This window comes from Hibiscus syriacus, unplaced genomic scaffold (assembly GCF_006381635.1).
Source record: "Hibiscus syriacus cultivar Baekdansim isolate YM2019G1 unplaced genomic scaffold, ASM638163v2 tig00110482_pilon, whole genome shotgun sequence".
NCBI classification, from domain to species: domain Eukaryota; kingdom Viridiplantae; phylum Streptophyta; class Magnoliopsida; order Malvales; family Malvaceae; genus Hibiscus; species Hibiscus syriacus.
In genome coordinates this window covers 1,052,792-1,077,965 of record NW_024062758.1, presented here as the reverse complement: position 1 = coordinate 1,077,965, position 25,174 = coordinate 1,052,792, and the positions used below count along the sequence as shown (strand labels likewise).

The 25,174-nt window shown below is 35.6% G+C and overlaps 1 protein-coding gene across 1 annotated transcript; it reads right to left on the bottom strand.

Moving 5' to 3' along the window:
* Positions 1-19,773: 19,773 nt before the first annotated feature.
* Positions 19,774-21,643, bottom strand: LOC120128703. The gene is made up of 5 exons (XM_039146334.1): positions 21,380-21,643; positions 21,118-21,253; positions 20,879-20,963; positions 20,753-20,800; positions 19,774-20,244 (listed from the first exon to the last, which is right to left on the bottom strand). The coding sequence occupies exons 1-5, from the start codon at positions 21,555-21,557 to the stop codon at positions 20,005-20,007; spliced, it is 687 nt and encodes a 228-aa protein (XP_039002265.1). The 5' UTR covers positions 21,558-21,643; the 3' UTR covers positions 19,774-20,004.
* Positions 21,644-25,174: the final 3,531 nt, after the last annotated feature.

Sequence of the window (25,174 nt, the reverse complement as noted above, 5' to 3'; positions counted from 1 at the left end):
CGCGTTCTGTATGGGCGAGATTTGGAAAAAAATTCTATAAAGATAAACGATAACCATGTTGGATAGATAACTTCATAAAAAAAATAATTAATTGTAAGATTTTCTTCAACCGTGTTTCATTTTGGAATTTATTTCTACACTTCATTCAATGCCAAGATTAAGAAATATGAGTTATATAATTGATTTCAAAGGAGTTTAAAAAATCTACGACAGATGACATTTTTTTACGAGCGAAAGTTTCAATTCATGAGTCTGACCCTGAAGCATATTACATGTTTACTTTATTAAATGAAAGCGACCTTCGGAATATGTTTAGGGCTTACACACATGTCGGTGGTATGAACATCGAGTTGTACGTAACATTTAAGGAAGAAGTATCTTCATCAACTAATATAGAAGCAACTCGGTTGTCACAAAACGAATAGGAAGAAGGGGTTGTTATGCTACGTTACGCTTGTAAACGACGAGAGAAAGAACAAATAATTGAGGAACTTAACATCAGACATTTCTAAGGACGAAGAAACATAATCAAACTCCTCTTATATTCATTTCTACTAACTAGAACGTTGTATAGTTCTTTTTTATTATGTTTATAAATTAGTATTTAAATAAATTTCATAAAAATATGATGGTTCTCAAAGTATTTATGCATCGAACCAAATAACTAACTATCACATCGTTGAAAGATAATTTAAACATCGAGTATTAATAATTTAAACTTAATTAATATAATACCAGGAATTAGATTCCTGACATGGCAGGGAACTCACGTTGTGTAGAACACAAGGACCGCAAAGATTCCTAACGTGACAGCACCCTCAACATACACATTTGATTTGACAATGGATTTCACATTCTGCAAGGCGCGATGTTATTTAAGTTTATCTATATAAACGATATGATAATTATGTTTGATAGATATCGACGGGCGATTTTGGGGAGATACATAAATTTATTGTGCTCGCTCCTCTTCGGTCTGTATATGCGACTTCTAATATTGTTCGTGTTGAGTTAATCGATCGACGGAATTAGCCAAGAGAGGGGTGAATTGACAATTAAAAATTCGGTGGAAGCTTTTGCAGAAAATTGAAAAGATTTGCACAGCGATTTAGAGTGGTTCGACTTTCTCAATCAAAGTCTACGTCCACTACCTTAGCTATCCACACTAAGGATTTTCCAACAAATTCACTAATTTGTTCTTTATTTTGAGGCCAAAGAGATAACCTTACAACACCCTCAAGAATATACCCCAATTCTTGAGAACACTCTTTTCCCAAAGAGAAGATTACAAATTTGCAAACTTACAAGGAAAACCTCACAAGGTAAGATGTTTGCACAATTCTAGAACAAGAAAAGAACACTCAAAGATAATTACAAATGAGCACAGATGGTGTTCTTGAAAGCAAAATGAATATTGAAAGGAAAATTGGTTTGATTTGCACAAACTTGGTGTTTGATGCTTTCTCTCTTGTTTCTCTATGATTTCTTGTTGATCAAGGGCTTCAGAACTTGTTTACATACACTTTGAATCACTTTTGAACGTTGGGGATGATTAGTGAAGATCATATAGCCGTTTTAGTGTGAAAACAATTAATAAAACAGTTTGGAGCGTGGGGGGAATCGGTACCCCCTATGGGGAATCGGTTCCCTAAGTGTAAAATTCAAATATTTCGACCGTTGAACAGGGGGAATCGGTACCCCCTATGGGGGAATCGGTTCCCTCCGAGCATTCTGGAAATCTCGAAGCCAAACCATTCAGGGGGAATCGGTACCCCCTTGGGGGGGAATCGGTTCCCTCTGAGGAATTTGGAATTTTTGACTTTGAAATGGTTCGAAATACTTTGAAAGATTATTTTGAAATTGTTTTAAGATTAAAACTTAATTTTACACTTAAGTAAGGATTAAAAATGATTTTTTAAATATTTGGAGTAATGTTTTGATATTCGAATAATTATATCGAATATACTTAGAAAATCATTTTGGAAAATCTTAAAATTCATTTAACTTAATTTGTTATATCGAAATATCAAAAAGTTTTCAACAATCTCCCCCTTTTTGATATAACAAAACATTTTAGTAATTTTAAGATTTTGAAATCAAGTTTTGAAATTACTCCCCCTTACTTTAACACTTCTCCCATTTATCATTTTAAAAACACACTTAAAACACACTTCTCCCCCTTTTTGTTAAATCAAAAAGATTCAAATAAACGTGAAAAATATTAAGCCAATTGATTAGGTATATGTATGCATAAGCTGCTAAGATCACAATCAAGAGAACCGTTAGCCATTAGTTCCATAATCAATATTCATAAACAATGTGATATGGTAAAATTGGTCATATTTGCTAATAATGATGTAAATGATGCAATAATGAATAAATCACACCAAACATATAAGTTCACACCATCCATAAATTCAAACATTCCAAAATATTCAAAATGTTAAAACAATAAGTTTGGAAAACAAAGTAAAACATTTAATCATATATCCGGATCAGGAGGAGGAAAACGAGCTCGCATAGCGGTCATTTCGTTAGTGAGGTCATTAATACGTGCGTCGGTTGCTTCATTATTTGCACGCATTTCCCGAAGAATTTCTAATTGTTGAGCTCCCATTGTGGATAAATGGGACTCTATAGAATTAAAGCGCGAATCCATGGTCGCATATTGGTAATCAAATGTCTCCATAAAAGATTGAAAATATGGAGGCATTTGAGTCGATTGTTGTGCTTGCTCTTCGGGCTGCTCCTCGGCCTGCTCAGGTTCATCTTCAGCTTCATCGATGTCTCGCATTAGTTGCTCAATCTCGAGATCTTTGTCAGCTTCGAGTGGAGCTTGTGAAGAACTAGCTCCCGGAGTAGTTGCAGAAGATCGAACCCATTCCCCGGTTTCCTTATCCTTAATCCATCCCGCTCTCGTTAAGGAAAGAAGGTTAATTTGTTTCTTAAGAGGAAAAATGGCATCTAGACCGACTCTAAGCCCAGCTTTGGAAAACAGATTACTCAAAATCCAACCGTAAACAAGAGATGAACAAAGTTTTTTATTAGGAACAAGATTTACGGTTTCAATAATTTCAGCAAAAATAATCTGAGGTAGGTTGATTTTAATATTGTTTTCGAAACAATGTAACCACCAAAGATCTAAGGCTCTAAGAGTAGAATAACGACCTCCAGATGGTCGAAACCACCAAGAAATCATTAGATGAAGAAAATGTTCATGAAGGTCTAGGACACTTGCACTATCCCTTCTTTTATAACGAGATCCTAAAACCTGTTTTTCATTTGAAATCCCTTCATTATCTAATCCGAATGTATTGGCTATGTAAGCCGAGTCAATATATAAGAATTGTCCTAGAAGGTAGGAACGAATTCCTATGGTTTCGGTTTCAGTTTGGTCTTTAACACAAACGACATTAGAATAGAAAATACGAACAAGTTGATGGTAAACGATGGGTTCAAGGTCAAAGAGTTTATCAAATTTCCACTCTTGTAAAAGAGGAAGATATTTAAAATTGATAGCTAACATAGCTTGACGAGAAGGAATACGTTCTTCCCGGATTTTGTAAGAGTCGAAATATTGATAATACCAAAAACGATGATTTCTAGGACCAGGATGATTGAAACACGAATTTTGGATAGTCAAATTAGGATCAATAGGATTAGGATTAGAAATTGGAATAGGTGGAGGATTTGGAGGTGGATTTGGTTGTCGGTGTGAACGACTAGATGAAGACCTAGCACGTTTAGGATTAGACATGGTGAAGGAAATCGGAATAAATTGGATAACCTGCAATTTTAAAATCAAATGTATGCAATTTAATTAATCCCAAAACTCAATTGAGTCCTTAATATTTCAAGGTTCTCTAAATCAATCCTAATGGGCAAAGTTTTTGAAAAAACTTATGAAAAATATGGTTTTGAGAAACAATATATGTATAGTTTCATAATAACAACATAATTTAATCAAAACACAATGATTTGAAAAACAACAAATTTTTTTTTTTAATTTCGAAAATTTAAAAATTTTGGAAAATTCTTGTGTTTTTGATGAAATTAGTTGTAACATCTAGTTTCTAATCACTAAACAATCAATGCCCGATCATTATTTCAACCTAGAACTAATTAAAACTAATCCTATGTTCAAAAACAATGAAATAGAGAGTTTAGAAAAATTTACCTTGAAAGATGAAGATTGAGGGGATTTAGATGTTGTTTGCACGATTTTAATGACTCCAACAGGTTTAGAAGATGATATTTGAAGCGAATTCCGATTAATATCGTTGATTTGAGGCAAGAAATGAGAAAGGGAGAGAGTTTGGTCGGCATGGAAGAAAATGGAGGGTTTTTGCGTGTTTTGAAGGGTTCTGCCCGATTTTAACAGAACCCTAGGGGGGTATCGATTCCCCTGTGGGGGGAATCGGTTCCCCTTCAAAGAGGGAATCGGTTCCCTCATGGGGGGATCGATTCCCTCTGCACCAAAATGCTAAAATCCGATTTTAAACACCCAAAATGCTAAATTAATTTTCTCTAGTGGTATTGGCAACTCATATATTGAAAAATAATTATGTTCAAACAATTAAATTAATCTTTAATTGATATTTGAACATAAAATTAATTTTTCATCAAGAATCATAAACTCCCCCTAACTAATAGCAATGAATGCAATAAAAAAATTACTATTATGAGCATTTTTCAGTATTTATTAAAAGTGTTAAAAAAATATTTCTAAACACTAAGTGAAGATAGGTTGGTCAAACCTAATTCTCTCCTAAGTATCCAAAATCTTTCCTTGTCTAAGGGTTTTGTAAAGATATCTGCTAATTGATGCAAAGTATCAACATATTCTAGAACTACATCTTCCTTAGTGACATGGTCTCTAATGAAGTGATGTCTTATTTCAATGTGCTTAGTTCTAGAGTGTTGGATGGGATTTTTAGTGAGACAAATAGCACTAGTATTGTCACACTTGATAGGAATGGTACCTACTTCAATTCCATAATCAAAAAGTTGGTGTTTCATCCATAAAACTTGTTCACAACAACTACCGGCTGAAATGTATTCTGCTTCAGTGGTAGATAATGCAACACAATTTTGCTTCTTTGAAAACCAAGAAATCAGCATATTTCCAAGGAATTGACAAGTACCGGAGGTTCTTTTCCTATCTAATTTGCATCCTCCATAATCCGCATCAGAAAAGGCATGCAAGCTAAAGCTAGAGTCTCTAGGATACCAAAGTCCTAAACTAGGAGTGTCCTTAAGGTATCTAAAGATTCTCTTAACAGCTAGTAAATGTGATTCCTTAGGACATGATTGAAATCTAGCACATAAGCAAACACTAAACAAAATGTCCGGTCTACTTGCAGTTAGATAAAGCAAAGAGCCAATCATTGACCTATATAATTTAACATCTACACATTTACCTCCTTCATCTAAGTCAAGCTTTGTTGAAGAGCTCATTGGAGTGTCATGAGGTTTCCCATTTTCCAGTCCAAACTTCTTGAGCATATCTTTGACGTACTTAGCTTGATTAATGAAGATGCCATCTTTTCTTTGCTTGATTTGGAGTCCCAAGAAAAATGAGAGCTCCCCCATCATGCTCATCTCAAACTCACTTTGCATTAGCTTAGAAAATTCTTGGCAAAGAACATCATTAGTAGAACCAAATATTATATCATCAACATAAATTTGAACTACTAATAAATCTTTACCTTTATGCTTTAAAAACAATGTAGTGTCAACCTTTCCTTTTGAAAAACCTTTTTCAATTAAAAAATTTGACAATCTTTCATACCAAGCTCTAGGAGCTTGTTTTAAACCATAAAGTGCTTTTGTCAATTTAAGAACATGATCTGGAAATTTTGAATCTTCAAAACCTGGAGGTTGTTCCACATACACTTCTTCTTTTATAAAACCATTTAAAAATGCACTTTTAACATCCATTTGATATAATTTAAATTCATGAAAACATGCAAATGCTAATAATATTCTAATTGCTTCTATCCTAGCTACGGGAGCATATGTTTTATCATAGTCTATGCCATCTTCTTGAGTATACCCTTGAGCAACAAGCCTAGCCTTGTTTCTCACTATATTACCACTCTCATCAAGCTTATTCCTAAATACCCATCTAGTACCTACAGTAGATTTATTACTAGGCCTTTCAACTAATGTCCATACTTTACTTCTCTCAAATTGATTTAACTCTTCTTGCATAGCCATAATCCAATGTTCATCATTTAATGCTTCTTTAATATTCTTAGGCTCTATGCATGAGATAAATGCAACATAATTACAAATATTTCTAAGAGAAGATCGAGTTGTTACCCCTTTTGATGGATCACCTATAATTTCACCATCCTTGACATAGTTGTACTCTCTTGGATAAGATACTTCCCTTTCTTCAATGGTTGGATTCTCAAGAGGATCATGAGTTTCCTCATTTTTCGTTTCTTCCTTTGATGATGGTTCTCCAACTTCATGTCTAACATCATTTGTATTTATAACACCTACATCATCATTCACACAAGAATCCTTCCTTAGAAGGGGATTATCATCGAAAACAACATGTATAGACTCTTTTACAACTAAAGTTCTTTATATTAAATACTCGATAACCTTTAGAATTTAAGGAGTAACCCAGAAAAATTCCTTCATCACTTTTAGCATCAAATTTGCCAAGGTTTTCTTTACCGTTGTTTAAAACAAAACATTTACATCCAAAAGGATGGAAATAGCTAATGTTAGGCTTTTTATTTTTGAAAATTTCATATGGAGTTTTCTTTAAAATTGGCCTAATCATTACTCGATTAACAACATAACAAGCAGTATTTGTGGCTTCCGCCCAAAAATATTTTGGCAAATTATTTTCACAAAGCATGGTTCTAGCCATTTCTTCTAAAGTTTGATTTTTCCTCTCAACTACTCCATTTTGTTGAGGGGTTCTAGGTGCTGAAAAATTATGACTAATACCATTAGAATTACAAAATTCAATAAATCCAAGATTTTCAAATTCAGTGCCATGATCACTCCTAACACTAGTTATAGAGTAACCCTTTTCATTTTGGATTATTTTTGAAAATGTGATGAACTGTTCTAATGCTTCATCTTTAGTACTTAAAAATAGAACCCAAGTTTATCTAGAATAGTCATCTACCAAGACAAATGCATATTGTTTTCCACCCAAGCTAGTAGTCCTAGTTGGCCCAAAAAGATCTACATGGATCAATTGTAATACTCTACTAGTTGATACGTCATTAATGGATTTAAAAGAAACACGCTTTTGTTTTCCTTTAGCACAAGCATCACAGATTTTATCATTATCAAATTTAAGCTTAGGCAACCCTCGAACTAAATCACCTTGAATTAGCCGTTGCAAAACACTCATACTAGCACGTCCTAGTCTCCTATGCCATAACCAACTATCATGTTCATCTTTAGCAACTAGGCATAAATTAGTCATATCAAAAGAATCTAAATGCACCATGTAAATGTTCCCTATTCTATGACCAACAAGCATAATCCGATTAGATACAATGTCAATGACTTTACAACTATTAATTTCAAATAAGACATTGAATCCTTTATCGCATAATTGACTAATACTCAATAGATTATGCTTTAATCCATTCACATATAAAACATTCTTAATTTGTATGGAAGAGGTATTACCTATTGTACCAATACCTTCAATGTGACCTTTTGAATTGTCTCCAAAAGTCACTTCTCCTCTATTTTTGGCATTAAGCTCAATGAACCGGCTTTTGTCTCCGGTCATATGTCTTGAGCATCCACTATCAAGGTACCATGAATTTGAATTTGTTTCCCGTGCCTTGTAGCAATGCTCTTTTCCCTACAAACATAGATTAATTTTTGATTTTTGGTACCCAAATTCTTTTGGGTCCTTATTCTTTACTTTCCAAAATCCTAGTCTCCTTAGGTATCCATTTATGTAGGATATTTTTATCTTTAGTAGTAATGAGTTCTTTAGGAACCCACATACTTCTAACCATTTTTCCATTAGAGGTTCTTTGGGGACCTCTATGATTGTAGTTTCTAAAACTTTTTCTAACAAAGTTGGATTTTGAATTTTCACCTTTTTCAAAAAGTTGTGTTCCAACTTTATCAAAAGAAGTTTTAAGATCATCAATTTTCTTTTGATGATCATCATTGATCTTTGAAAGTAAATTTTGCAAATCTAAATTTTTCTTTTCAAACTCTTCTAGTTTGATTTGCAAATCTTTGATTTTACTTTCAAGATCGTTGTTGGTTTTGGATATGAGTTTGTTTTCATTTTTCAATTTTGAAACATCGTTTTTATATTTTAAAAATAATTTCTCATAATCCGAAGCCAACCCATTATATTCCTCTAATAACTCATCATAGGATAAATCATCAAAATCGGATGAGTTAGAGGTTACCTTAGAATCTTCCCCAAATGCCATCAAGCACAAGTTAGCTACTTCTTGTTCCTCTTCATCGGAACTTTCTTCATCGCTCCATGTAGCCACATGAGCCTTGTGCTTATTCTTTGATTGACCCTTTTTCTTCAATTGTGGGCAATCATATTTAACATGCCCTGGCTTTTTGTATTCGTAGCAAATGATTGGGTCATTCTCTTTCGGTTCATTTTTGAGGCCTTCATTTCGTTTGAATTTTCTTCCTCGATAAGGTCTCATCATTTTTCTGAACCGTTTGGCAAACAATGCCATTTCCTCGTCATCGTCATCGTTATTCGAATTACTCTCATCTTTTGTGGATTTGAGAGCAACTCCAATGTTTTTCTTCTTCTCCTTCTCCTTTGGTGTCTCTTCAATTTTGTCGAGGTCCACCTCATCTTCGAGCATCATTTCATGAGTGAGGAGTGACCCAATTAGCTCTTCAAGAGTTAAGGACGTTAAGTCCTTAGACTCGATGATTGCCGTCTTCTTTGATTGCCACGATTTTGGGAGGGAGTAGACTAACTTCCTCACAAGCTTTTCATTTGAAATGATCTCTCCATATGATTTGAGACCATTGACAATCGTTGAAAATATATCCGTCATAGCTTTGATATCTTCATTTGGTTTCATCCTGAAATTTTTATAGCTATGCGTTAGAATACTAATTTTAGATTTCTTTACCTCATCGGTACCTTCATGAGTGACTTGAAGTTTGTCCCATATTTCTTTGGCGGTTGTACACGATGAAACTCCTCCATATTCATCTAGTCCAAGAGCACAAAAAATGATATGGATGGCTTTGGAGTTGAGCTGGAACATTCTTGTCTCTCATTCACTCCACAACCTTGGATGAGTGAGAGGTTTGATGTATCCTTCTTCTACAGCATTCCATGCTCCCATGTCACTTGCTTGAATGAAGTACATCATTCTATTCTTCCAATAGGCATAGTTAGCTCCATTGAAGAAAGGAGGCTTGTTGACGGGCATCGAATCGAGACCGGAGTCGAAGTTTGAAGCAGAGGCCATTGATGACTTTGATAATCGATATAACTCTTCCCGAATCAACTCAAGAGGCGATTAAACCTTCAAATGAGTTAGGCTCTGATGCCAATTGTTGAGTTAATCGATCGACGGAATTAGCCAAGAGGGGGGTGAATTGGAAATTAAAAATTCGGTGGAAGCTTTTGCAGAAAATTGAAAAGATTTGCACAGCGATTTAGAGTGGTTCGACTTTCTCAATCAAAGTCTACGTCCACTACCTTAGCTATCCACACTAAGGATTTTCCAACAAATTCACTAATTTTTTCTTTCTTTTGAGGCCAAAGAGATAACCTTACAACACCCTCAAGAATATACCCCAATTCTTGAGAACACTCTTTTCCCAAAGAGAAGATTACAAATTTGCAAACTTACAAGGAAAACCTCACAAGGTAAGATGTTTGCACAATTCTAGAACAAGAAAAGAACACTCAAAGATAATTACAAATGAGCACAAATGGTGTTCTTGAAAGCAAAATGAATATTGAAAGGAAAATTGGCTTGATTTGCACAAACTTGGTGTTTGATGCTTTCTCTCTTGTTTCTCTATGATTTCTTGTTGATCAATGGCTTCAGAACTTGTTTAAATACACCTTGAATCACTTCTGAACGTTGGGGATGATTAGTGAAGATCAGTGTGAAAACAATTAATAAAACAGTTTGGAGCGTGGGGGGAATCGGTACCCCCTATGGGGAATCGGTTCCCTAAGTGTAAAATTCAAATATTTCGACCGTTGAACAGGGGGGAATCGGTACCCCCTATGGGGGAATCGGTTCCCTCCGAGCATTCTGGAAATCTCGGAGCCAAATCATTCAGGGGGGAATCGGTACCCCCTTGGGGGGGAATCGGTTCCCTCTGAGCAATCTGGAATTTTTGACTTTGAAATGGTTCGAAATACTTTGAAAGATTATTTTGAAATTGTTTTAAGATTAAAACTTAATTTTACACTTAAGTAAGGATTAAAAATGATTTTTGAAATATTTGGAGTAATGTTTTTATATTCGAATAATTATATCGAATATACTTAGAAAATCATTTTGGAAAATCTTAAAATTCATTTAACTTAATTTGTTATATCGAAATATCAAAAAGTTTTCAACAGTTCGTACCACATGTAATCATTTGAAACATTATAGTCGAAGATGGGTTGACAACTGGCCGAGTATTTAATCTCGTCAGCCAGTGTGTCACCCATTCCGCATGATGCATCTCCCAATTAACATCTGTTTCCCCCTATTACGTTACGTAATGCAACACGTCAAAGTCTGCTGGTGGTAGTGAAATCGTTTTGGCAAAGTTAAATTGTCGTACCACGCGATCGGTAGGATGCCACTGAACTGTCTCATAGACTATTAACGGGACCATCAACATCCAAACGTCCGAATTGAGACCTATTTCAGTCAGAGTACACGATCTAATTGCATCATTATTGTACGATGTCCACACGAATTACAATTTTTTAAAAACTGAGTTAGATAAACTCAAATTAAAGAAATAATTTTTAAATTACAAAAAAATGAAATCGATTACAATTATTACCTCGTTTGTCATCTTATTGATCAACAATCTAAAATCAAACAGAGTTCTTAATAGGTGGGTGTGAGTTAGTGTACCAATCCACCTATCATTGATATAACAAAATATAATTATTTGTAAAACTCTAAAAACATATAATAATCTAAATATATAAACATAATTTATTTTTAATTACCTTCGAAGTAGTGGAAATTCAATGGGTTCGGGTGTGTAGGAATCAACTATAAAAACTACAATCTCAACCAAGCCACGATTATAACAACATCAAACACCCTCCAATAACTTGTATGTCTGGTTCAACATCTTTACATAGCTCACAGAACAAAAAGGCCAATATTGTTGATCCCAACTATTATATTTAGAGTCCCACAAAACGTGTAGATAATGCAACCACATCAGATGCACTTTGTTCCGAGATTTATATGGCATCAAGATTCCCCAATAACTTGTAAAATATGAGCACGAGCAAGTCGTTGCAAAACAAAAATGGTGAGAATAAATTAAAAAATTATCGTAAAAAATTACAATAATATACACTAAAATAAAAGTTTAATGTTATAAATAAAAAATAAAAATAAATAAACCTATATTTTAAATTTACATCCTTAATTACTAGAGTAACATTGTCGAGTAGCAGTGTAAAATTGTCGTCCAAAAATTTGATCTTGATCTTCCCTCTATCTATATCGCTATCTGTCAGTTTAAGTCCGAGCAGTTCCTCACACAAGCTGACCCAATACCCATGAACAATATCAATAATAGTTGTTCCGTCAACAGGCAACCCAAGATGGAATGCAAAATTTTCAAGGGTAATAGTCGTTTCCCCATGAGGAAAATGAAATGTGTGAGTCTCCGGTCTCCACCATTCTAGCAATGTGTTTATCAATAGGGGATGCAACTTCGTACCACCAATTATAGTGCCAACGTAACCAAAACCAACTTCGTGTAAATACGGAAGAATATCTTTATGAGGGTTCGTGAAACAGTTGATATAATATGTTAACGACATACCCCTTCAAACAAATAAATAAATTATTCAAAATAAATAAATAAATCATTCAAAATAAATGAATAAATAAATAAATTATTCAAAATAAATAAATAAATAAAAGTTACATATGGATTTATCCGTCAATAATTTAATATATGTTTTCGATCATGCCTTAGTAATCCCGTCATAATAATCGTAATGGAATAGATAAGAGAGAAAAATGTGAGAGAGATATTTTGGGAGAAAGGTGTGATGAATTCGGTTTAATTGATTGTGTTGAATTTTCATGTTAGACAGAGATGGACTAAGGGTCCGACGGGGACAATCACCTCTTGAAAATTTAAAATTATTACATATTTTATTTTTTTTCTATGTATTTTCTATTAAAAATATGTTTTCGTTCTTCTGAAATTTTATAAGTTCAAATACACTCTCTTTAAAATTTAAAATTTAAAATTTTCAAGTTCTCTTTAACATAAAATCTGGCGTTCATGTTGATTAGCAAAGAATATGATCTAGTTTGACGGTAAATGAAGGATAAACGGTGGCCTTAAACCTCAACAAACATGGTAAACAAGATTTGATTCAGTTGCTTCACTGAGAAGTTGTAGCGGTAAGCCATCGTGAAAAGCTGAGAACACTTTATGGTGGAAGCCGATTGCCCACTAAATATCACAGTCCTCTCTCTCGTGAGGGATGCAGCCACCCCATTGCTGCATCGAGACTCGCAGTACATCGATTCAAGAAATGGACAACTCAATCAGGTCGTTAGTGGTGCCTTGGAGATAGAGAAGAAGATGAAATCGAGTACGATCCTACTTTTTCAACAAAGGCAAAGATGAGTCCCGTGAATCTATGTTACAGCTTTTTGCACCATACATAGCCACCTCCATTGTAGCTAAATACATCTCTTTTGTAGTCTGAATTATTATTTTTTGGCTTGAATGCTAGAGAGGGATTTGGTACACAATGGAGAAAGGGAAAACATAGGTGTTGGAGTTGGGGAAAAGGGTGGTGTTAGGGTGAAGGTGAGGTCGGGGAAGAGAGGAGGAGTAATTTTCGTATATTGTTTATTTTATTTTATTAATTGATATTTATTTATTTAGATAAAGAAAATAAAAATTAAGAGGTGATATGACGTATTTTAATTGGTCATCAAATTTTATTTTTAACGGAGTTAACAGTTTGAAGCAAACGAGATAATAATTTAGACTTCACAAGACAAATTATCCCGGAAAAAATACTTTAATAAGCAATTCGATACAAATGATATACTTTACGGTACAACGTTACATTTAATCCTTATTCTTTAGTTGAAAAAAATATGTACAACTCAAAACAAAGCGTTTGTGGATTGAACCGTTATTGGATTATGAATCTTCAAATTAAGGGAGTGATTTTTGGTTACAAATCTTGCAGGTATTAGATCAATTTGGGTCTAAATTAATTATATTTAAGAATCAAATCGGATTAAATTTCCAATCCATCAGGTCGAGTCGGGTTCAGTCATAATTAGACCACATTGGTTGTTTATCCTGTTTCGTAAGACGACTATCGGATAGAGCAAAATCGCAACTGATAATTTGAGAAAATAAAAAAATGAAGATAAAAGAGACACAAAATTTACGTGGAAAACCCCTAAAATATTTAGGGTAAAAACCACGGGCAACGGTAGAAGAATTTCACTATGAGAAAATAGGAATTACAACCTCTCTCGATCTACCAAGGAGAAAACAATGATAATTCTCTCTAGATAAAAAGGAGAAAACAACTCTCAAGAAACTCTCTAAAATCTCTCTAGTATTGGAAGAAAGCTAGAATGCTTTGGGATGGTTTTGAAGCTAAATGAGCTAGGATATTTATAGTTGAAACCTAAGGACTAATTTGTAAATACCCTAAAATTTAGTGACTAAATTGAATTATCCCATTTTTTATATTTTCAACAAAAGGGGCCATGCACCTTTCGGTGCATTAATTTAGGCACCTTTCGGTGCTAGTCAACAATCTCCCACTTGAAGATTTGATTGGAACAATCATATATTCACACCATTCTTTCTACCTTGTACCATCATGTTGCTTACGTTTCTGTCAGGCCACAAGAGGATCGACACCAGCTAAATTTATCAGCGTTGATTGCCTTCGTCATGAAATCTGCTATATTGTCTTTGGTATGGATCTTCTGCATATCTACCGTCCCTTCTTCCACCTTTTCACGAATGAAATGGTATTGAACTCGTATGTGCTTTGTCCTTGAATGAAATGTTGGATTCCTTGCTAGATACAAGGCACTTTGACTGTCACAAAACAGAGAGACAAACTCTTGATTGTGCCCAAGCTCCTCCAATAGCATTTTCAACCAAATTGCTTCTTTACTGGCTTATGTAGCTGCTACATATTCTGCCTCTGTTATGGATGTAGCCACAACTGACTGTAATTTTGAAACCCAGCTTACAGCTCCACCAGCAACTTTGAACACATATCCTGTAGTAGATCTGCTTTTATCCAAATCTCCTACATAGTCAGAATCGACATACCCATTTATTAGTAAGTTTGATCCTCCGTAACATAATGCAACATTTGAGGTCCCTTTGATGTATCTTAGGATCCTCTTTACAATATTCCAATGCTCTTTGCCTGGATTTGCCATGTACCGACTAACCACTCCCACTGCTTGTGCAATGTCTGGTCTTGTGCATATCATAGAGAACATTAAACTTCCCACTGCTGATGCATACGGTACTCGAGACATCTCCATCCTCTCTTCTTCACTGCTAGGACTCATACTGGAGGATAATCTGAAGTTAATAGGAAGAGGGGTAGAAATTGGCTTACAATCTTGCATGTTGAATCGTGACAAGATCTTCCTCAAGTAATTCTTTTGTGAAAGCCAAATCTTCCTATTACTTCTGTCTCGGTGAATTTGCATCCCTAGAATCTTGTTTGCTGATCCCAAGTCCTTCATTTCAAATTCCCTAGCCAGTTGTGCCTTTAATTCTTCAATATGATCTTTGTTGGGTCCTGCAACCAACATGTCATCCACATACAACAGCAATATAACAAAATCGTTATCACCAGACCTCTTGAAATAAGCACAAGGGTCTGCATTAAGTCTGTTGTATCCAAGGCACATAATGAAGGAATCAAATCTCTTATACCAACACCTCGGCGCCTGCTTTAGACCGTACAGAGATTTGTTCAACCTGCAAACCAAGTTCTTCTTTTCTTTTTCTTCAAAACCTTCAGGCTGGAGCATATAAATCTTTTCTTCAAGATTTCCATGAAGAAAAGCTGTTTTAACATCTAGCTGCTCTAGATGTAAGTTCAATGTAGCACACATTGCCAAGAGTACTCGAACTGTTGTTAATCGAACCACAGGAGAAAAAATTTCATTGAAATCAATACCTTCTTTTTGAGCATATCCTTTGACCACCAATCTTGCACGATACCTCTCCACTTGATCGTCACCATTTCGCTTGATTTTGAAGACCTATTTGTTACCAATTGGCTTCCTTCCTTGTGGTAGTGGCACAATGTCCCATTTATTATTTTTATGAAGGGCTTCGATTTCTTCTTGCATCGCCATCATCCATAATGAAGCATCTGAGCTGTTTATTGCCTCCTGGTATGTTGATGGCTCACCGTCCTCTGTTAAAAGGCAGTATGCAATATTACCTTCTATAACATAATCTGAGTGCCAATTGGGACGTCTTCTCACACGATCTGATTGACGAGTTATTGGAGCTTCAGAACTCTCTAGTTCTTGTTCATCATGAGCTGGTTCAGCTTCAGAAGAATCTCCTTGTTCAACCTCCTTTTCCACATGTATATGAGTAGTCTTTGACTTTTCAGCGCTAGCATCGTCTTCTTTTCTTTGTAGCTTATCTTCAACAAAGATAACATCCCTGCTAATGATCACTTTACGGGCAGTGGGATCCTACAAGCGATACCCCTTTACACCATCCCCAAGAATTTGCATTTCCTGGATTTTGGATCTAGCTTTGAAATTTCTTGGGGGTTGTACATCACGTACACAATGCTTCCAAATACATGGAGGTTTGAATAATCAGCTGGTTTACCAGTCCACATCTCCATTGGTGTCTTCAGCTCTATTGCAGTTGATGGAGCTCGATTCACCAAATAACAGGCGGTATTGACTGCTTCTGCCCAGAATGATTTTTCTAGGCCTGCATCCCTCAACATTGCTCTTGTTCTTTCTAACAAGGTTCTGTTCATCCGCTCTGCCACTCCATTTTGTTGAGGAGTGTTCGCCACTATGAACTGTCTTTTGATGCCTTCTTTCCTGCAAAAGTCATCAAATTCTTCACTTGTATATTTTCCTCCATTATCTGTTCTGAAACACTTGATCTTATTTCCATAATCAAGTTCCACCCGTGCTTTGAAGTTTTTGAAAGTTGAAAACACATCTGACTTCTTCTTAATATGGTACACCCAACATCTCCTAGAGTAGTCATCAATAAATGAGACAAAATATTTTGCTCCGCCTAGGGATGTAACCGGTGCTTGCCATACATCAGAGTGAACCAATTCTAGAACATTTTTGCCTCTAGAATTTGATGTGTTGAATTTCAACCGGTGCTGCTTACTTGTTATGCAGTGCTCACACAAAGTAAGCGATACCTTTGTTAAGTCTGGAAGTAGTTTTTGCTCCACAAGGACTTTTATTCCTTGTTCTGACATGTGTCCAAGTTTCTGATGCCATAGCATTGCAGAATATTAACTACATGAGGCAACAGAGGCTTCTGCTTCTAGCAAAGTTTCTCCTTTTAGCATGTACAAGTTTGCTGCTATCTTTTCGCCTTTCAGCACCACAAGCGCTCCACAAAACACCTTCATGATTCATTTTTGTGTTTCAATCTTGTTAGCATTATTATCCAACAATCCGTAGGATAATAAATTTTTCTTCAGGCCTTTCACGTGCCGCACATCTCGAACAACTTTGATTGTTCCGTCATACATCTTCAATTTGATGGTTCCCACGCCAACGATCTCTAAGGCATGATCATTGCAACTATAAACAGATCCTCCTGAGACAGGTTCATAATGATGGAACAATTCTCTTCTTGAGGTCATGTGATATGTTGCTCCCGAATCAATGAGCCATATATCTGCAAATCGTTTTCTTCCTTCTACGGTGGTTGATGCTTCACAACATAGAGCATCTCCATCATCTGAAGTGTTTGCGGTATTGAATTGTAGATTGGAGTTTTTATTTAGACTCCAACAATCCTTCTTCAAGTGACCCTTCTTTCCACAGTTGTAACACTTTAAATTCTTCTTTCTCCTCGACTTCGATCTACCATGTTTGTGACTGCTGCTTTGGCCACGTTCTGTTGATCTTCCTCTCATCGTTGTCATCGTTGTCAACGCTTCTGCTTGTTGCAGATTTACTTGTCTGTCTTCCTTGTTCTTGCACCGATTTTATTCTTGTAGAACAACAGCTGCAACATCATCGAAGACTAAACTGGTGACATTACTGTTTGTCAAGTTGATGATGAGTTAATCGTATGAATCCGGTAGACTTTGAAGTAGAAGTTCAGCACGTTCTTGTTCTCCTATTTTACAGCTTAAGGATGTAGGCTGAGAAAATAAGGTGTTCAGTGTATTTAAGTGCTCTGTCACTGAAGTAGATTCTGGCATACGGAGAGTGTACAATTTCCTTTTAAGGAAAATTTTATTGTGCAACGAAGTGGCCTCGTACAATTTGGTGAGATGATCCCATATCTCCTTAGCTGTCTTCTTCTCCTCGATGCTTGACAATACTTCATCTGCTAATGCTAGATGAAAGTTTGTCATAGCATTCCCGTCCATCTCGTTCCATTTGATGTCATCTGCAAAATCCACCGGCCTTTCACTGATAGCCGCTAGACACCCGTCTTTCCTCAGGATGGCCTTCATCTTTAATTTCCACAATGAGAAATTTCTCCCATTGAACTTTTCAATATCAAATTTCGTTGCCATAGTTTCGGATAGCTCCCACTATTTCACTATCGTGAATAGTTCTCTGAAACCTTCAAAGAATGGGTAATAACTTCTTACTTTCTTATGTTGGAGGATCCACTTTTTGGTGGCAACCACAAAGACAATAAGTAGATATTACACACTCTAATCTGGCTCGGATACCAATTGTTTCGTAAGACGGCTATCGGATAGAGCAAAATCGCAACTGATAATTTGAGAAAATAAAAAAATGAAGATAAAAGAGACACAAAATTTACGTGGAAAACCCCTAAAATATTTAGGGTAAAAACCACGGGCAACGGTAGAAGAATTTCACTATGAGAAAATAGGAATTAAAACCTCTCTCGATCTACCAAGGAAAAAACAATGATAATTCTCTCTAGATAAAAAGGAGAAAACAACTCTCAAGAAACTCTCTAAAATCTCTCTAGTATTGGAAGAAAGCTAGAATGCTTTGGGATGGTTTTGAAGCTAAATGAGCTAGGATATTTATAGTTGAAACCTAAGGACTAATTTGTAAATACCCTAAAATTTAGTGACTAAATTGAATTATCTCATTTTTTATATTTTCAACAAAAGGGGCCATGCACCTTTCGGTGCATTAATTTAGGCACCTTTCGGTGCTAGTCAACATACCCGACAGACATCAGTTGTTGAAAACTCTGGATTGGTTTCAGCCATGAATACGTTTAAATCAGTTATCCAAAGGAATCCATGCTTCACTTGGAAACCTCTTCTATTCTTTCTATTTCAATCGAATTTTTTCTCTTCTCACAAACTAAAACTGAATCCTACAAGCAAGAAATTAAACAAAGCATTGAGAATCAGAGACATTATATCCTCGAAACCAGCCCCTTCCACTTCCCGCAAAACCATCTTCGTCTCTTCCTGCCGCCACGCCGGTCTTGTCAAACAAGGTTGTGCTTGTTTTGGCTAGATGATCGTACACGGTGTCGAGCCTACACTGGATCATTATTCATGCGTTGTTCATCTCCTCAGCCGAGCTGGATTATTACAAGAGGCTCTAGATTTTATTCTAAAGATGTCTATTCGTCCAAATGCTGTTATATGGAGTTGTTTGCTTTCTTCTAGCAGGCTTCATGGGAACATCTGGTGGATCGGGATAAAGGCTGCCGAGAGCAGGCTACTTTTAGAACCTGGTAGTGCGGCGACTCATGTTCAATCGGTGAGTTTATATGCTAGTGTGAAACGATGGAATCAGGTAGCTAGAGTACGTAAAGTGATGAAAGATAAAGGGCTGAAAACCAATCCTTGATATAGCTGGATCGAAGTTAAGAATGAACTATTTAGGTTTATAGCAGAAGATGAGTCGAATACTAAGGTGAGTGCAATTCTTGATGTTTTGAGTTGCATGGTAGACCATATGAGACTATTAGGCTATGTGCCAGAAATGTACGAGGAAGAGGTCGATGATGCTTTCTTTTGAACAATTCAACTTCTTCAATGGAATCAGATTTAATTTTGAATATCATTCAAGTATGCTTTTTCAGGCTTTTCATTACTTAAGATTAATGTCCTCTTTTTGTTGCTATAGGATTAACTCAATTTGATACAGAAGGTAATGAACTCATGGTTGTCTATACTTTTGAAGATGTATGATCCATGTTTCAATACAAACTCAAATTACTGGATTCGGAGGATCGTCTTTGCCCATGTAATACCCTATCCAGATTAATCGATCAATAGATTGGATATTGATGGTTATACAAAAAAACCCAAATTAATCCTTTACCATAAAATAGTTAAAATGGCAGAAGTTATAAAGCAAGCAACAAAACGAGATAAGTACAATCTTTCATTATTTCCTACTAATATCATTTCAGTAACAAACAAATAAAAAGTCTAGCACTTGAGAGTAATTATCCACGCAAATATATAAACAAGTTCAATGCGTCTCATAATTATCAAACGGGCAAAAATATCACATAGTTCAGTTTGAATCATGAAGCCTGCCATTCTGGTGGTCAATCTAAATGCGATATCCCAAAACGATCAGATTTTTAGTAAAGAACTCGGACTGAGACTTGATTATTGAGACATACTTTTCTGTTTTTGCTAATGCATGCACTCATTGCTTGGATATGGGAGGGGAATTGCACAGTTGTTAATCTGAAAACGTTGGTAGATCCAGGTCTAGTCAATGTAAAAGATTGGACTGAGGATGAGTCATAGTCACAACCGGAAAGGAAGCGCTCTATATCTTCAAAACCCACACTCCGGGGAAGTCCTTGCAGCACCACCTGAAAATTTTAGGCAAACTCATATAAGATTAGAGCCTTGCTAAGTAAGCCAAAAGTCTTAAAAATGCCATAAAAATGTTTCAAGTTGAAAATTGATGGATATTGTATATACCCAATGATGGAAACTTGCCGGAGAAGGCTCTTAAATGATTAAGGTTGAACCTCTCCCAAAAATCTTAAACAAACACAGGTCAAAATAAATATAAACCTGAAGGTCCAATGTAGTAAATGGAAATTTCATTACAAAAGTGATGAATCTTGCATGTCATTACTAGTTGTAAAAACCGACAAGATGATCAAGAATGCCTTCCACAGTAAAGTCCATTCATAACTTCAACTATACCAATATAATATATATATAATAGTTCATGTTGTCCTATGACTAAGTTCACTTATCGAAACTGACTATGCATATAGCTAATAACATGATAATGCAGTTTCTCAAAATGTCGAAATTCCAATCAACTGAACAATAAAAAGTACTATAAAACATGTTTGTTCAACTTACAGTTTTCCCATTGTATGGTGTAACTATGTCCCAGTCACCAGCATTAGCCTGTTAAATAAAAAATTTTCAAATCCAAGATTATCAATCAAACCCTTTTAGATTGATTTACAATAAAACTGAACTTACCCTATCCAATCGGTATAGCCGATCAAACTTCCGGATTGTCCTTGTTGCATTACTAAATGCACTAGGTGATGGGAACCGCAACATCCTAATTTCAAACAAAGAAAACTCCGACATTAATTTTCAATAATTACTTTTAAGAAATGTATAAAGAAAACCCAGTTTCCAATATGTAATCTTGAATAAATTTTAAACATTTAACACAAAATAAGCAGATAAAATAAACAAAGAAGTTTGTTTACATTGCAACAGGGAAAAAGTTGCGGTTGTAGCTGACTTTAATATCATCGGGCGTTAGATTACACCCTTCAAGCAAGCTGATTATATCGCTCTTCATTGTATACTTCGTCGCTCCAAAGAGCTTCCCATAAACAAAACCTAAAATGTGTTTTAAAAGGGTAATATATTTCAGGGAAAATATTAAAAAAAATAAAAAAGATTTTTCATAAACCGTACACCCTAAACTCTACAAATAACAAACGAAAAGGTGTTTAAGGGATTAACCTTTGCTAGCGGAATCGATAAATGCATCGACGGAAGCTTCGGGTGACGGCGGTTGTCGCTGATTCGATTCGGTGGAGAACCGTCTTGGCGATTCGCGGAGGAATGAAGGTAAGGCGTGGGTTGGCTTGACCGTTAGAACCGAAACGCGCGATTTGATTGCGTTGCGGAGGATATTCATTTTTCCTTTCCCTAAGGTTTTCAGCTTTTCAAGGACAGATTTGGGTGAAGATGCAGCTGAAGAAGACGGATGAAAATGAGCAAACAGTGGCTGAGGAGGCTAGTATAGCGGAAGTGGGCTTAAATGTTGAAGCTAATGCGGCGCCGTTTTCTATTTTATTCGTTTTTATTTTTGTAGTATTATGCAAGGGCTTTCTAGTTTGGGCTTAAAAGCATGCGACATGCCGTCTACCTTTTCTTTTCCGGCAGGCTATGATGGTGGGACGAAATCGGTCCAATACCGCACTTAAAAAAAAAATTAGGGTTCTAGGGCATATGCACATTTAATTTGGTATCGATGACATTTGTTATAGTATTTATCGAACTCGTCATATCTAGATGATAAATTTATCTAAATAATATTTTTTTTATTGAAATTTGTCACCAATAAAATATAAATTTTTTATTAATTTTTATTACATCAAGGGTAAAAGTTTGAAAAAAATATTTTTTATGTGACAAAATCTATGTACCGTAACAAATGTTGTAAATCTCAAATTAAAAGTCAAACTGTTATAATTCCCTAAAAAAATTTGGGCTGCCATAATGGACCAAAAAAGCCAAATGGTGATGGTGTAGTGGATCAACCCTTTTATATATTTTTTTAGTATAATCACCGATTTCCGATTTATTAATCAACTAATTCGGATCGAGTATTGTAGAGATGAGGAGACCCTCCCAACCCAATTTGCTTCATTTGCAAACGTCATAATTTCTTACATTTGCTTAAGGAACCTAGTATCTCATCCCAGTAGGTCAACTAGTTGTTGTTCAACTCTTCAATATTTAATTCCCAACCATTCTATTTCTTACATATTTTATCATTAAATCTAATCAATATTAGTCACAATCCCTATTTTTTTTTAAAAAAAATACATGTTACGCTTCGGTCCTCTACTATGCTTAAGTGTTAAATTGTAGTTGATTATTGAATTGAAATCTTAATCTTAATTTTGATTTTATTTTATTTTATTTTTTGAATTTCCTCCACAATTAATTTTAAGAGGATACTTTCAAGTATATCTTTCGTCAATAGTAGATTTTGAAGTCTCATGTTTTGATGTATTGGCAAATAATAATATTCGTTTAGTCTGCCAATTTATATGTAATTATTATGATCATAATTTTGATATGAGCACTAGAGGTTACTTAAAACCTCCTCTGTCAATACAAAGGAGATTTTGAGATCATATGGCTTCTCATCATCATCATTATCATTTTTAATTTTCTTCTTTTAAATCAAACGATTTGAATTATCTGTAACACTACTATAAATTATTGATTACGACTCTTTATCCATAATAAAAAAGGTAAATGGTCTTTAATCGTTACAATTCAAATATTATCATCAATAATTATTAATAATTTAATTACATTTTATAGAACCAACATGAATAATGCTAAGCCAGTACCAACGCCAATGGTAGTATCGCCAAAATTGACCTTGGATGATGGGAAATCGTTAAATAATGATCAAGAATATAGAAGCATGGTTGGAGCCTTGCTATACTTAACTCATACATGACTATGTTGAGAGTAAAGTCAATAAAAGGGGGCGGCACCACACAATGGGAATTCAACAAAGGGCCAAAGATTAAAAAAGTCAGGAAAGTCTGCTATTTTTCGGTGATTAATTGCACCGATTTCGGTGGCTGTGTTTTGTTATTTTTTGGAGATGGGTACTTTAGCTATTGCTCTTTAGGGTATTTTCAAAGATTAATCCTTAAGCTTTAGCTATAAATATCCTAGCCCATTTAGCTTCAAAATCATCCCAAAATCTTCCAGTTCTCTCTCAAGTGTGTTTTGTAAACACCTGTAATTTTTTCTCTTTAGTAAAAGATCTGCAGCAGTCCGGAGAAGTAAGCACAATTGGCTGAACTCCGTTATCAATTTTCGGGTATAATTTTTTCGCTTTTATTTCATATTCTCACTAATCTGGCTATAAGGAAATTACTCGTTATTCGGTTTATTTCCCAACAACTGGTAATCAGAGCTTTTGGTTGTAAGTTTTGTCAATTTTTTGCGAGGTTACTATTCATTACTATTCACGTGAATAGTGAAATTTTGTCGGCAATACGAATTTATCGACGGAGGTGTTCTAATACACGGTAGTTCGCAAGAATTGTCAAAAACGATCCAAACGAATCCAGATTCGAGTGGGAGTGATGGCTGCAGACGAAGGGAATGTGAAAATTGAAAAGTTCGATGGTGCGGACTTTGGCTTTTGGAAGATACAGATTGAAGATTTTCTGTACCAGAAAAATCTATATCAACCCCTCTCAGGAAAGCAACCAGAGGGCATGAAGAATGAAGACTGTGCTCTTCTCGATAGACAAGCCCTCGGAGTTATCCGACTGACGTTATCCCGCAATGTTGCTTTCAACATAGCAAAGAAAAAGACCACGGCGGGTTTTATGGCGGCTCTCTCCTGTATGTATGAGAAGCCATCAGCCTCAAACAAAGTTCACTTGATGAGGTGATTATTCAATTTGCGGATGGCGGAAGGGGCATCAATGGCTCAACACCTAAATGAACTTAACACTATCACAACCCAGTTGAGTTCCGTGGAAATTGAATTCGATGATGAAGTTCGAGCTTTAATTCTCTTATCATCTCTACCAGACAGTTGAAATGCTACTGTTACAACAGTCAGCAACTCGTCGGGAAACAACAAATTAAAATTCGACGATGTTCGAGATCTGATATTAAGTGAAGAAATTCGACGGAGAGAATCGAGTGAAGCATCAACCTCCTCAGCCTTGCACACGGAGTCCAGATGAAGAACTTCATAAAGAAATTCAAATTGTGGCAGATCGAAATCCAGACGGGGAAAATCAAGAACGGGAAAGAAAGATTTTACCTGTTATAATTATGGCAAGAAGGGTTACCTTAAATGGGATTGCCGAGCACTGAAGAAAGATACCGGCGCACAGGAATCTGCAAACATGACAGAGGAGACAGGTGATGCCATGATTTTAAGCGTCAACAGTCCGATGATGATGAGAAATCATGGAGAACTATGTCAGTGGTGATTTTGGGAAGGTTCATCTAGCTGATGATGAAACCTTGAAGATCGTCAGAAAAGGAGACATCCGACTAAAGCTGCCAAATCAGACCACTTGGAAGCTGACAGGAGTGAGACATATTCCTAGCCTCAAAAGGAATTTGATTTCTGTAGGACAGCTTGATGGAGAAGGATATAGCACAACCTTTTCATGCTGTGAATAGAAGATTACCAAAGGAGCACTCGTCATTACTCGTGGTAAGAAGACTGGTACTCTCTATGTAACCTCAAATTTAGAGAATATCATTGCTGCAACAGATGTTGATGGAAAATCAAACCTATGTCACCAAAGACTTGGCCATATGAGCGAGAAATGGATGAAGACACTTTCGTCAAAAGGGAAGCTGCCGGATCTAAAGAATGTAGATGTCGGACTATGCGAGGATTGCATTTTTGGCAAACAAAAGAAAGTCAGCTTTGCAAAGATTGGTAAGACACCCAAGGCTGAAAAGTTAGAGTTGGTTCATACTGATGTATGGGTACCATCTCCAGTTCCATCTCTTGCAGGCTCATTA

Coding starts and splice junctions, on each gene's coding strand:
- LOC120128703 (XM_039146334.1), bottom strand. CDS start 21,557: ATGAATATCCTCCGCAACGCAATCAAATCGCGCGTTTCGGTTCTAACG. Junction 20,964..21,117: donor AACTTTTTCCCTGTTGCAAT/GTAAACAAACTT, acceptor GTTTGAAATTAG/GATGTTGCGGTTCCCATCAC. Junction 20,801..20,878: donor GGCTATACCGATTGGATAGG/GTAAGTTCAGTT, acceptor TTTATTTAACAG/GCTAATGCTGGTGACTGGGA.